Source organism: Phytophthora parasitica, assembly GCF_000247585.1.
Source record: "Phytophthora parasitica INRA-310 unplaced genomic scaffold supercont2.2, whole genome shotgun sequence".
NCBI classification, from domain to species: domain Eukaryota; phylum Oomycota; class Peronosporomycetes; order Peronosporales; family Peronosporaceae; genus Phytophthora; species Phytophthora nicotianae.
The window spans coordinates 1,660,152-1,672,921 of NW_008648988.1; the positions used below are offsets into that span (position 1 = coordinate 1,660,152).

Genomic DNA, 12,770 nt, shown 5'->3' on the forward strand with positions numbered 1-12,770 from the left:
AATAAATTTGAAAATTTATGGCTACGCATAACTCGAGCTATCATAATACTCGCTGGTCTTAATTAATGCTGCGTAATTTACGCATGTGCGCCTCTACATGTTCATAAGTATTACAGTAATTTGCCTAAGTAGCGAACTTATGTATTTTTTTAAACCTTTAAGAAGATGTCTTTACTGTACACTTTGATACTGTAAATAATAATACCGAAATCATTGCTCGCGTTCGTAGATTATTCTGTCGAGTTGTTGTTGATACCACGCGAAAGATCGGCGGAAAAGCGCTGTCGTCCAGCGAATACCAGGTACCGTATTAATAGCGTACCATAATCGACTGGCAGCGTTAATGAGCACATCGCTTGAATCTTCTTATCGCCGGGGTACCCGGTGCCTGCTTGTCATTTCGTATTTCCTTCGGTTGGCCACACTCGATTCCTCGGAAAGATGTCCTCAATTCGCGCTCTTCTACTTGTGGCTGCCACTGCAGTCATCGGATCTACTGCTACTGAAGCCGCGGAAAGCTCCAAGTTGCCTGTCTTCTTCTTCCACGGTGCTACCGGCAACAAGACGAACGCTGCTGTGATCGAGGCCAACTTAACTGCTGAAGGTCGTACCTACGTCGCTCTCGACTTCTGTCAGAAGGCTTGTTCGGTTCGCACCGCCCTCCCAGACCAAGTTCAGATGGCAATCAAGCAGCTTCGTGAAATCATCTCTAAGGATACAACCACCTATGCCAACGGCTATCATTTCCTCGCTCACTCGCAAGGCGGTTCGGTTGCGCGTGGTGTAGTCGAAGAAATGGACGACCACAATGTGCACTCGCTCATCAGCCTGGCTGGTGATGGTAACGGCAATTACTACGGTCCGCAGGCGTCGGAGGCAATGCCTCTTCAAATAATGCTGCAGGCTCTTGGTCCCTACGCTTTCGATGCAACAGACTTCAACTTTACCAAGTACGCAGCAGACCCGACCACGTGGAAGGGTAAGTTCCAGCGGGACTTCACTGAGCTGGTGACAACGAACGAGAACCTCCAGGCCAAAAACTCCATTGTGAACAGCTTCCTCCCTCCGCTTGAGGGTCCTGCTCTCGAGAATTGGCTCAAAATCAACCCGTTCCTACCGAAAGTGAACAACCTCGAGAATTGCGGTGCTGACGCTGTGTGTACGGCTGAGCAAGCCCGACGCAAGGCCAACTTTATCAAGCTTAAAGCCGCTCACTTCTTTGTGTCACCGCAAGATGATATTCAGTCACCGTGGCAAACTGCCGTTCTTGGCAAGTACACGACGGTCGCTACGCTTGGTGAGGTTGAGACCAAGTTTGCCGACTTTACTATGGTCGACATGAAGGACACTGCAGAGTACCAAAAGGATCTGTACGGGCTGAAGACACTGGACGCTGCTGGCGGCCTGCACCTTCATGTGGTGCCTGACGTGCCGCACATTTGCTGGCTGTTCGACTACACCTCGTTGGCGACGAACGTCCTGTGCAAGCATCAGCCGGTGTACGACGCTGAGCTGTACCCGGTGTTGGTTTAATCGAATGATGAATTACCCAGGGCTTAGAATATTCACGTACGTATCAAACATTATCGAAGTGGTGTGATGTTGCTCGACTTGCAGACAATTTTGGTGATATCCTTTGGCGCAGAAATAATATATCGATACCTATTCGATGATCAGATAGCAACAGCCATTCGATGCCATTCCCGACGCTACAGTACTCGCGGACACTTACAGTATTCGTACAACAGCAAATTACGAATCTTAGGTGGCCAGGACGTTTGTGGCGGAAGCCAATGCCAACAAGTTGTTGGCAACAACCGACCGCAAGTGTTTTTTTTCTCGCGGTTTGCCGTTGGGATCACGGTGCTATGATTTGCTCCGTGTGATTCACGGAACAAATCGATGCAGCATACAAACGTATCGATGAAGGAAGATCGTATGTTCCGATGTGCTGGTTGATTCTCTGAAGAGTGTCATCGAGCCGGACCAGCGAGTATCCTTGTTTGTTTAAGCCTGATCTCGTTTCGAGGCTCGAATCGTTCGAGTCGAACGTAACCTTTAAGTCAAGAAGACGATCGTATCCGGGATGGCAAGTTGCCACTGGCAACGAGTTTTGTTGTTCGACTCGAACAATATTTTGGACTCTCCACCGCGTTGTTATTGATGGCGAGCCGCGAGGACACGCCGGTTGTCTACAAGCTGTCCCGTTCGAGTTGTGGATCCAGCTGGAGATGGAATTTCAGGATTGGAACGTGTTGCCGACGCGACAAGAAACCGGCAAAGAACTTACATGAATGGCTCAAGCCTCGAAGCCGAAAGCATAGCGAAAACATAGCTGCACGACTGCTGGGACAGTCTCGGCAGGAAATCCTCAGGTTGCAGCTGGCACCGTACATGCCAATGCGTGCAAGTCCAGCATCTTCGGTGGGAGGGTGCAGCTAGATCATGCCATTCCTCGATTTCGACGGCAGACCCCACTCCACCGTTCCGAACCATGTTCTCTGTTCGTGCTCTCCTTATCGCTGCTACGGCTGTACTCGTCGGCTCCGCTACTGCCAACGAGGCCGCGGGGGCTGCCAAGCTGCCGGTCTTCTTCTTCCACGGCGCCACGGGCAACACTACCAATGGTGCCGTGATTGAGGCCAACCTGACGGCCGAAGGACGCACCTACACCGCACTCAACTTCTGCTCTAACGAGTGCTCCGTCCGTACCGCTCTGTCCGAGCAGGTGCAGATGGCCATCAAGCAAGTGCGTGAGATCATCGCCAAGGATACTGCCGCCTACGCCAACGGTTACCACTTCTTGGCTCATTCGCAAGGTGGGTCGGTCGCTCGTGGCGTCATCGAGGAAATGGACGACCACAATGTTCACTCGTTTATCAGCATGGCTGGTGATGGTAATGGCAATTTCTTCGGCCCTCAGGCTTCGGATGCAGTTCCTCTTCAGGTTCTGCTGCAGGCGTTGGGCCCGTATGCCATCGACAAGGCCGATTTCGACTTCGCCAAGTACGAGGCTGATTCCACTACCTGGAAGGGTAAATTCCAGCGCGACCTGGTGGAGCTGGTGACCACGAACGAGGCTCTTCAAGGCAAGAGCTCGATCGCCAATATCGTCACGCCTCCTCTGGACAAGGCTGCGTTGACCAACTGGCTGAGCATCAACCCGTTCCTCCCCAAGATGAACAACCTGCAGGACTGTGGCACCGATGCTACTTGCACGGCCGACCAGAAGCGTCGTAAGGAGAACTTCGTGAAGCTCAAAGCAGCTCACTTCTTCGCTTCGCCTCAAGATGATATCCAGGCACCGTGGCAGAGCTGTGTGCTGGGCAAGTACACGACGGTCGCTACGCTTGATGAAGTTGAGACCAAGTTCGCTGACCTCACCATCGTCGGTATGAAGGATACTGTCGAGTACACGGACGATTTGTACGGTCTGAAGACCTTGGACACTGCCGGTGGCCTCCACATTCATGAGGTGGCCGATGTGCCGCACAACTGCTGGCTGTTCGACTACACCTCGCTCGCAACGGATGTGGCTTGCAAGCACGCCCCCGTGTACGATGCTGAGATCTACCCTCTGCTTGTGTAAGGCTGCAGTGTGGAAGCCATGTTCTAAACCTATAAAGCGCAAATTGTTCCAGTATAAATTCTGTAGTCGAGGCTTCTGGAATCAAGATCGTGTATCGGTCATTGATGATAAATCTCTTTTTTTAGCAGATCGTATCGACACCCAAGTAAAAGCTGAATGACCTTCAGAAAGTTTGCAACGACGGAATAGAATCTCTCTGAATAAATGACGGATAGATGGATAGGTCAAATCATCTGACACTTTTTTTAAACTATTAGTCCAAATTTGACCTTCATGTACAGTAGCTGGAAAGCTATCCTGGGGTGCTGATGCTTGCCCCATAACACGAGCTCGGGTCGCTGAGTCCACATGCTGACATTGTGTGCATGCGGACCCAGCGACCAGGACAAAAAAAAATTTTAAAAAAAAATACTAGTATCGGACAAGGATTCCAATCACTTAGGCCCTGGTCTAAGTAGAAATTCCGAAACTCGTTCCAAGAAATTCTGCTTGGTCATTGGCTGAAAATAGAAACAGATTTCGGAACGCGTTCTCAAATTTTACTGTTCAGTATGGCGTTCTCAGAATACCTCCGCTACCTATTCCGAAGTGGGAACGAGTTCGGCGTCTCTACCGATGTATACCCGTGCCGACTTTAGGAATAGCTCATTTTGCTGTGTGCCTCCGGTAGACCTCAGCACTAATCCCCTGTCAAGTCACGTCGCTTCGTAATGGGCACCAAGGCAAAACTCGCCGTTCTCTGCATGTTGCAGTGCGTTTGTGCAACTGTGTCCGCTCTGTGTAGCGATCGTCGTCGTCTCGGTGGAGAGACCCGTTCCAGTGTCAATACGTTTGCAGCTACAGCTTTTGAGAGAGCAATGCAGACTAAGAAAACAAAATGGTTTCACTCGAAGATGCGTTGTGACAAGCGAACATTTCTTGCGGTTGTAGCTCTTGTCAGGCTCAACTGGAGAGACCGTATCCATCACAATGTCAAGTTTGACATCACCAAACGCGTTGCCGTGACCATGATCTATCTATCTACCGGTGGAACGATTGATAGTGCTGCTACTGTCATGGGGATGTCAAAAACCAGTGCTGTTGTATACATTTGCCAAGTGCTGTCGGTTCTAACGAGAATGGCGAAGGAAGAAATCACAATGCCCAACACACAGACCGAAATCGAGAGAGTTACAGATCGATTTGAGCGAATCGCAGGCTTTCCTGGCGTCATTGGTGCAGTGGATGGCTCCTTGATGCGAATTAGCCGACCTGCGGAGCACGAAGGCTGGTATTGTAGAAAAAATTTCCCTGCTGTCAATATGCAGGCCGTAGTGGATCATGAGACTCGATTTCGTTCTTATTGTATTCGGGCTGGGTCTATCAACGATCAAGCTTTGTGGAATCAGTCGGGTCTGCGCAATAAAGTTTCTGTGCCTAGTGGAATGCATCTTCTTGGCGATGCTGGATACAAGATATTTCGGCATCTTCTAACTCCTTTTGACGAAAAAGAAGCTTCGTACAGTGCTCAGAAGCGGCGCTACAACTACAAGCTATCCCAGACCCGAATTACTGTCGAACGAGCATTTGGCATCCTCAAGAATCGCTACCGCATACTTCTGGGCAAGATATCCCAAAAATCCCCAGCTCGTGTCACGAATGTTATTGTAAGCTGCTTAGTTTTACACAATTTGATGATTGGTCTTAAAGACAGCTACACTGTGGTAGGAGAGGACCCCGATCGAGCTCCACCAAGTATGTTGTCCTCTCTTTCTGGAGAAGATGAATTGAGCCATGAGCAGGGTCTAGCGAAATAGAAAGATATTATGGAGTATCTTGGTAGTTTTTAGGTAGTATGCAATTTACAGTTACATTTCCAATGTGTATCTTCAATGTGTATCTTCAATGTGTATCTTCAATGTGTATCTTCAATGTGTATCCTCAATGACCTACTATCATTTAATGCAATGTAGAACGCTAGGCTGAAGCTAAAGCCATTCCTCGACTACAATTTAATTTGGTGGGGCCATCTTGGAGACAAGATGTTCAAGCAGTGTCAACTGGCGCGCCTGTAAATCGCGGGCGGCTTCTTGAGCGGCCCGGAGATCATGGAGCACCTCAACGAGCTTATCATCAGTCCCCATCGATGCGGCGATAGCTGTCATGCCGTCTTTCATGGCAGCAGCCAGACTTGCAATGGGTGTAGCCGCTTTTTGGCGGCTGTTCGAGGATGAGAAAGACTTCTCTTCTTCAACACAGTCAGAATCGTTATCTGCATCCGCCAGAGTGGCTCCACCAATTCCAGTACGACCAGCGAAAGCGCTGTTCAGAATACCCCAGAGCTCACTCTCATCTTCATTTCCATCGTTGCCAGTGTCCGTTCTAGCCTCTTTTCCTTGTCTGTACTCGCACTTGAGTTTTTTGTACTTGTTCGCAACCTACAATTGCAAAAAATGTTAAGAACTGGAGAAAAAATAAATAAAATAGTTTTCAATGCACCTGATCACTTGTGAGCACCACCTCCAGTTTCTCCGATAATCGATTGGCAAAAAATTGCCATGCGAGAGCTTTCTTTCGGTTAGTGTCGGCCTTTTCGACACGAAGCCTAACGTCATCGTCTTTGAAGCGCATGTCGAGGAGCGCTTCGATCATCTTGTTCGTCCAGACGAAGCGCTTGGATGGCGTTGTTTCCTTTTTGGAGGATTTCTTCTTTTTTCCTTGTTGCCCAGCGCTGGATTTGGCGCCTGCTTTGCGTTTTCCGTTCACGGTAGTCGACGGGTTAGCTGTAGTTGTAGATACTGGAGTTGTTTGAGCCCATTCAGTAGAGATTGGAGCGGAATCGGGGGTTGGAGACGGCCGAGGTGGCTGGGTCCAGCATGTAGAAGATGGCATCGCTGCTAATGACTCCCGGGCCAGATGCGATGGCAGCACCGGCAGCTCAACGATGCCGTCGAAGTACGGACGCTGGTGAATACTTGGTAGATCTGACCCATGAGCGTCCATTGTGTCCACTGGAGAAGGGTGCTTGGAAAGTGAGGAAGTGACTGCCTTCTTGTGCTGGACAACGATCTTCACCTTCCTCGGATTCTTACACGAAGCAAAACTCAGAACGAGTTCTGACCTGGTTGCTGCATCAGAATGGACTTCAGTATTGGTTTACTTTGACTAGAAAAGTGTTCTCACTTAACCCAAACCCTACCCAATTTCTCAGAACGAGTTTACTTAGACCAGGGCCTTAAAGTAAAGCACAGCCATTAAGATAATAATACTTCGAGGAATAATAGACAAAATTTAAAAAATTAAACCAATGTCTTTCCTAAAAAAAGACATTACAAATGACATATGTTTCTATTATGCTCGGTAAAATGGAACTCATTTTGTGTCAAGATATTTTTTTTGACAGTTGGTACGACATACAAAGTGACATCAATTAGGGAAAGCTGTGTATTCTAGGCGATTTCTTGAACCAAAACCAGCAAGACTCTCGTATAACCCGGACGAAAATGGTTGTCGGTTGTCTCAGTTATTGTAATGAGCACCATACATGCAATTCCGTACCAGTACAAGCTTGTGCCCATTTACATGTACAACACCTGTTTTGCTGTTCGAAGATTGGCCTCTTTGGCCGAAAGCCTCCGATTTAAAGATATATCTGAGCCCACCTCACGTTATACGTATCAGTGATTCCTACAGCGTGATGCTGAACAGCTGCTCTTTGTGCTCATCGAGCACAAGGACTCGTCCATTGTCTACCGGAAGCTTCAACGTGGCGCACAGCATGCGGGTGATCGAAGTTTGGGATCGGCCCGTGTCTCCGAACGCCCGTGAGATTGGCGGAAGAGCGTTCGATTGCTGGGCAAATGTATTGTGTTTTCTCGGTTAGCGAAAATCCCGACGTTGCAGCTGTTGCCGTAAACGCTGAAGGTGCGGAGCCAACGGATTCACTTTGTGCGTGTCACGCTCCCTATTTTCCAGTCACGCTTGCCCGTGACTCCGCTTGCCATTTCACCTTTTGCTCGGTCGAGTTCACTCAGCCCGTCTCAAGCCATGGTTTCGTTCCGTGCTCTGTTCGTCGCCGCCGCGACCGCGATCGTGGGCTCTGCTGCTGCTAACGAGGCTGCCGCCACCAAGCTGCCGGTGTTCTTCTTCCACGGTGCCACGGGCAACAAGACCAACGGTGCCGAGATCCAGGCCAGTCTCACCGCTGAAGGCCGCACGTACGTTGCGCTCGACTTCTGCCAGAACGCTTGCTCCGTCCGCACGTCCCTCTCGGACCAAGTGCAGATGGCCATCAAGCAGATCCGCGGCATCATCGCACAGAGCCCTGCCACTTACGCCAACGGCTACCACTTCTTGGCTCACTCCCAGGGTGGTTCGGTCTCTCGTGGTGTAGTCGAGGAAATGGATGACCACAACGTGCACTCATACATCAGTTTGGCCGGTGACGGCAACGGTAACTTCTTCGGTCCTCAGGCTTCGGACGCCGTGCCGCTCCAGGTTCTGCTGCAGGCTCTGGGCCCGTTCGCTATTGACAAGGCCGACTTCGACTTCTCTAAGTACGCCGCGGACTCTACGTCGTGGAAGGGCAAGTTCCAGAGCGATCTCATCCAGACGGTGACTACCAACAAGGCGCTGCAGGCCAAGAGCTCGATCGCCAACATCATCACTCCTCCGCTCGCTGACGCCGCTCTGACGACCTGGAAGAGCATCGACCCGTTCCTTCCCAAGGTGAACAACCTCGAGAACTGTGGCTCTGACGCCGCGTGCAAAGCCAACCAGGCCCGTCGCAAGGCCAACTTCTTGAAGCTCAAGGCCGCTCACTTCTTCGCCTCACCGCAGGACGACATCCAGGCGCCGTGGCAGAGCTGCATCCTTGGCAAGTACTCGACTGTGGGATCCGTGGCCGAAGTTAACTCCAAGTTCAGCACCCTCAAGATCGTCGACATGAAGCAGACTGCCGAGTACACGCAGGACTTGTACGGTCTGAAGACTCTCGACACGTCCGGCCGCCTGCACATCCACCCGGTGCCCAACGTGCCGCACAACTGCTGGCTGTTCGACTACACGTCGCTGGCGACCAAGGTGCCCTGCAAGCACAAGCCCGTGTACGACGCTCAGATCCGCCCCGTGCTGGTCTAAGTTACAATCTTTAAATCTACCAAGTAGATAGATCCATCGAGCAGCAACTAAAGTCCACTAAACGGTTAATTCAGTCGCCTTCTGCTCAATTCATGTCTGACCCTTCACGGCTAGAAAAAAACTAACCAAAGACTATGAGCAGTGTCACGAGCACTGTTCGTCGTTCAGCCCGAGCTGAAGCAAAGAAAACGCCTTCAAATGCGTAAGCTGAAGCTGTACCAGTGTCGTTGCTTGTTTTACCATTGCTAACCGTGTCGATTTATTGTGCAGTGTGGCAGATCGCTTGAAGGCGACGGAAGTACGTCTTGCGAATCGCTAGTAGCGATCAACAGAATGGAATTTTAGAATTTATTAAATCTGATCCCTGCTAACAGGAAGCTCTACGAGCTGCGCAAGCTACTATTGCCCGACAGGAAAAGAGAGAGCAAGAGCTGAGACGCTTGGTTGTTTCACATGGCATTGCTCAAGAAGCTACTGAGGCCAACCCAGCAGTAGAAGGTTGGTTTATTTTCTGTAATTTATGTAGACTAATATTTGCTAACTCACAAGGGATTATCAATATTTGCAGCAAAAGTTGGTGCACTCAAAACAGTGCACGAACAGAAAGTACGAGCTCTGATGCGCTCGATCAACCAACTCCAAGAGCAACTTCAAGGGCTGAAAGCTCAAGAAAAAGAGCACCGACGGTCGGCGCTGATCCAGGATCTGCGGACGCAACAACGCGAGCAAGAGCTTCTTATCGATGTCTTGAAGCAGACACTACAGGAGAAAGTCTCCGAATTCCAAGATTCGCGAGCACTTGTGAACGATTTTGTACTTAAGAAAACCGCCGGTGGTCCTATGAGGTTTCGTCCGAAAACTCGCGAGGAACTTGAGAATGAACTCCAAACACTTGGTCAGAACTTCCAGCGGACAGTGGAGAAACTCAAGCAAGACAGTCAACGCAACGCAGCACCAAAAGAGGAGAAACCTTATGAAAATGATCAAGAAGAAGATGAAGATGAAAAGACAGAGGAGAAGGATACAAACAATCCCACTGCTGGTGAGAAATTCATTCTTTGATCATTTTTTTTTTTAGATTATTCTAACATTAATTTTGCAGATGCAGCACTTTACGAGGAACTCGAGCAGCTTCGAGCTCAAGTAGCCTCAAAGTCGGTGACAATCCACGCTCAAGCAGAAGAAATGACTGAGGTGTACACGGAACTGGATAAATTGAGAGTGTACGTAAGGTTACATACTTGCTTCAATTTGAGATATCTAACTTGCTTGCGTTAGTGTCGAGGACCAAATCGTGCGGAAAAAACACAAAATTGCCCTGCTGAGGGAGCAACTGGAGCGTCAACAAGCGGACAACGTTGAGCTGGTCCAAGAGAAGGAAGAATTGGCTGAGAAATACTTACAGCTACAAGAGGAGACTCAATTTTTACGAGATATCACTATGGAGGACGCCGGTGCAAAAGATGAGGAACGATTACAGCAGCTCGAGCTCATCCAAACATTACGTTCTCGAGAATTAGAACTTCAAGATGAATTAGAACGTCAGCAGAAGAAATGGGCCACAGACCGTGACACTGTACACCAGCGACTTCGGTTACTGGAGAAGGAGAAGAAGATCGCCGAAGAAGAAGTTGAAAGAGGTGCAACAGAACTGGCGAGTCTTCAGAGGAAACATGGTGTGTAGAGCTCCCAATAGTTATTTTTTTTTACACGAAACTCACACATTGAATTTGGCTTTAGATGTATTACAACAAGAAGCACAGGCATTGAGGATCGCTGTGCAAGACGAGCAGGACCAAAAACTACTCTTATCCAGCAAAATTGAGGTGAGTCTGAAACCAGATACTTTCGTAGTTCATCGGATGTGACTATTACTGATGGGTTATTGTTTCTAGGAACTCGATACAAAAGTACTTCAGCTCGAAGCTCTATCACAAGAAGAACGCGAAAACAGCGCTCGAGCAACGGCGGAAAAGGTTGCTGCATTGGAAAAATGTGTCGAAGAGAAGACGATGGCGGTCAAAAAGGCAGACCGCCAACTGAATGCTGCCAAATTACTTGCTCGCCAGGCCAAAAAGGAAAAAGAAAATCTATCGCTCCGTGTATCCAAGCTCGAAGCAGATTTAGCTGGCCGCACAATTTCGAGCTGAGCTCAACATCAACTATATTTTACTTGCAAACGTAAAATATTTGGATTGTTTGCGATGCTAAAACCAAATAAATGACTCCACATCGAAGCGATTCAAACCTCTCGCAACGTCCTTATAACTCCGACAGCATGGCTGTTTCTTCTCGTCGTCGACGCTCTTCACGGTCGGCGTACTTGTGCTCGAGCAAAATATGCCATCGATGTCTACCACCTCTAGCATAGTACCAGAAGAACCCACAAACGACTAAAGCACCTCCAATACCTGACAAGATGTATCCTAGAGTCTTTAAACCGGTCTTACTCGCAGTGCAAAGCTGCTCAAGTCCAATCAGCATGCCTGGCAGCACCAAATAGGTCCCAAAAATGAAAAATACACCCACTGCTGCCCATGATGCACTGAAGAACGCGATGGATCGAGCCCAACTCAAGACTGGACGTCGCATGAACGGTATCGGGTAGAAGAGAATGATGCCAGAGATGTTAAACCACAGATGCGCGAGTGCTACAGCCACAGCCTGTTTGTCTCCAACTACTAACGAAGCTAGAAGCGCTGTGCCACACGTACCCAGATTTGTACCGAGAATCAGCGGATACACTTGTTCAAGCGTGAAAACTCCAAGACCAGCCATAGGTGTGAATGTACAAGTTACTACCGTCGATGACTGTACCACAAAAGTGATACTTGCTCCTGCGAGGATGTTAACGTAGCCATTAAAGGCAAGCATTCTTGAAACCAGCACTTTTGTCGGACCCAGAAACACCTTTGCAAGCATCTGGATGAACCAGATTAATGAAGCTGCAAGCATCAGGAAGCCGATGACAACCACGATAGCTCCGATCTGACCATCGCTCAACGAAGTGCCTTCGAACGCACCTCCCGATAGCAATGATACTTCACTCGTGCACTCTTTCGTACCGGATGTGATGTCGAGAATGGTTTGTGTGTCTACACGGATCAACAAATTTGCAAAGGGCTTCACCACTGCGTCCACGGGACTGGCGAAGCTTCCACTCGAAGCTTTCGCATTGGACATCATCACTGACAGCTTCTCCAGTGGATGAGATATTACTTCCAAAGGGAACATGACGAAGACGGACCACAAGTTGAACATCGTATGTACTGTAGCTGTCTCCATGGCTCGCTGGAAGCGCGAGCGGGTCTGGATCTGACCGAATGCCACCACGATACAAGTCACGCAAGTGCCGATGTTAGCCCCCATGACGATGAAAACCCCTTGACGAATCGTTAATCCCTGTGTAGCGACCAATGCTACTGTGGTGGAGGTGATAGTACTAGAGCTGTGGAGTAAAGCGGTTGACACAAGACCAAGGACGAGACCTGCCAATGGGTTGTCGGCAATAGTGAAAGCTCTCTTAGCATCGCAACCCAATGCAACCGTGAATCCAGACTCGATAAACTTGACTGCGACCATGAAGAAGTAAAGCGCAGCCAGCATGGCTACGAAGTAAAATAAGCCCAATAGAATGTTGTGTAGCAGAGAGTGCCCTGTGTACGTGACTTCGTCGTCGTCTTCGTCATAGTAGTCGATTTCGAATGGTCCTTTGTCGAATGAATAGTGAGGTGTGCCTGCATCACTCGAACTGTCGCTGAAATTCGACACTTTGAGTTTGTTGTATGTGTCGGGCGACAGCAGAGTTATCGCGCCCATTGTTATGAACTTGGTGGCCAGTCAGTAGCTTCTGCACTGAGGTCTCACCTCAAACGCAAGTGGAGACTTACATCAAGAAACATACTGTACGTATCTCTACCCGTTGTCAACTCTTTGTGGTAGCTTTGACAGGCTCATTTCGATCAGCTCAGTAACGAAAGGCATCGATCATGGAAAACGTCCGACGTCAAGATGTTGCCTTTGCCAAGGAGTGAAAATAGGTTCCTCCACCGACAAGCATCGA

At 49.1% G+C, this 12,770-nt stretch overlaps 7 protein-coding genes across 7 annotated transcripts; 5 read left to right on the top strand and 2 right to left on the bottom strand.

The window, feature by feature from the left end:
* Nucleotides 1-412: 412 nt before the first annotated feature.
* On the top strand, nucleotides 413-1,775 carry PPTG_02570 (hypothetical protein). The gene has a single exon (XM_008893696.1). It carries the CDS (start codon nucleotides 442-444, stop codon nucleotides 1,531-1,533), a length of 1,092 nt encoding a protein of 363 aa, XP_008891944.1. The 5' UTR covers nucleotides 413-441; the 3' UTR covers nucleotides 1,534-1,775.
* Nucleotides 1,776-2,494: 719 nt separating this feature from the next.
* Nucleotides 2,495-3,733, top strand: PPTG_02571 (hypothetical protein; the record flags this gene model as incomplete). Its single annotated transcript, XM_008893697.1, has 1 exon — nucleotides 2,495-3,733. One exon carries the CDS (start codon nucleotides 2,495-2,497, stop codon nucleotides 3,587-3,589), a length of 1,095 nt encoding a protein of 364 aa, XP_008891945.1. The 3' UTR covers nucleotides 3,590-3,733.
* Nucleotides 3,734-4,446: 713 nt separating this feature from the next.
* PPTG_20947 (hypothetical protein) lies at nucleotides 4,447-5,385 on the top strand (the record flags this gene model as incomplete). The annotated part of the gene is made up of 1 exon (XM_008894374.1): nucleotides 4,447-5,385. One exon carries the CDS (start codon nucleotides 4,447-4,449, stop codon nucleotides 5,383-5,385), a length of 939 nt encoding a protein of 312 aa, XP_008892622.1.
* Nucleotides 5,386-5,580: 195 nt separating this feature from the next.
* Nucleotides 5,581-6,715, bottom strand: PPTG_02572 (hypothetical protein; the record flags this gene model as incomplete). Its single annotated transcript, XM_008893698.1, has 2 exons — nucleotides 6,068-6,715; nucleotides 5,581-6,006 (listed from the first exon to the last, which is right to left on the bottom strand). The coding sequence occupies exons 1-2, from the start codon at nucleotides 6,569-6,571 to the stop codon at nucleotides 5,581-5,583; spliced, it is 930 nt and encodes a 309-aa protein (XP_008891946.1). The 5' UTR covers nucleotides 6,572-6,715.
* Nucleotides 6,716-7,444: 729 nt separating this feature from the next.
* On the top strand, nucleotides 7,445-8,796 carry PPTG_02573 (hypothetical protein). The gene has a single exon (XM_008893699.1). It carries the CDS (start codon nucleotides 7,616-7,618, stop codon nucleotides 8,705-8,707), a length of 1,092 nt encoding a protein of 363 aa, XP_008891947.1. The 5' UTR covers nucleotides 7,445-7,615; the 3' UTR covers nucleotides 8,708-8,796.
* Nucleotides 8,797-8,841: 45 nt separating this feature from the next.
* PPTG_02574 (hypothetical protein) lies at nucleotides 8,842-10,946 on the top strand (the record flags this gene model as incomplete). The annotated part of the gene is made up of 8 exons (XM_008893700.1): nucleotides 8,842-8,909; nucleotides 8,978-9,005; nucleotides 9,082-9,205; nucleotides 9,276-9,749; nucleotides 9,810-9,930; nucleotides 9,986-10,383; nucleotides 10,448-10,533; nucleotides 10,603-10,946. The coding sequence occupies 8 exons, from the start codon at nucleotides 8,842-8,844 to the stop codon at nucleotides 10,855-10,857; spliced, it is 1,554 nt and encodes a 517-aa protein (XP_008891948.1). The 3' UTR covers nucleotides 10,858-10,946.
* PPTG_02575 (hypothetical protein) lies at nucleotides 10,805-12,526 on the bottom strand (the record flags this gene model as incomplete). Its single annotated transcript, XM_008893701.1, has 1 exon — nucleotides 10,805-12,526. The coding sequence occupies one exon, from the start codon at nucleotides 12,524-12,526 to the stop codon at nucleotides 10,970-10,972; it is 1,557 nt and encodes a 518-aa protein (XP_008891949.1). The 3' UTR covers nucleotides 10,805-10,969.
* Nucleotides 12,527-12,770: the final 244 nt, after the last annotated feature.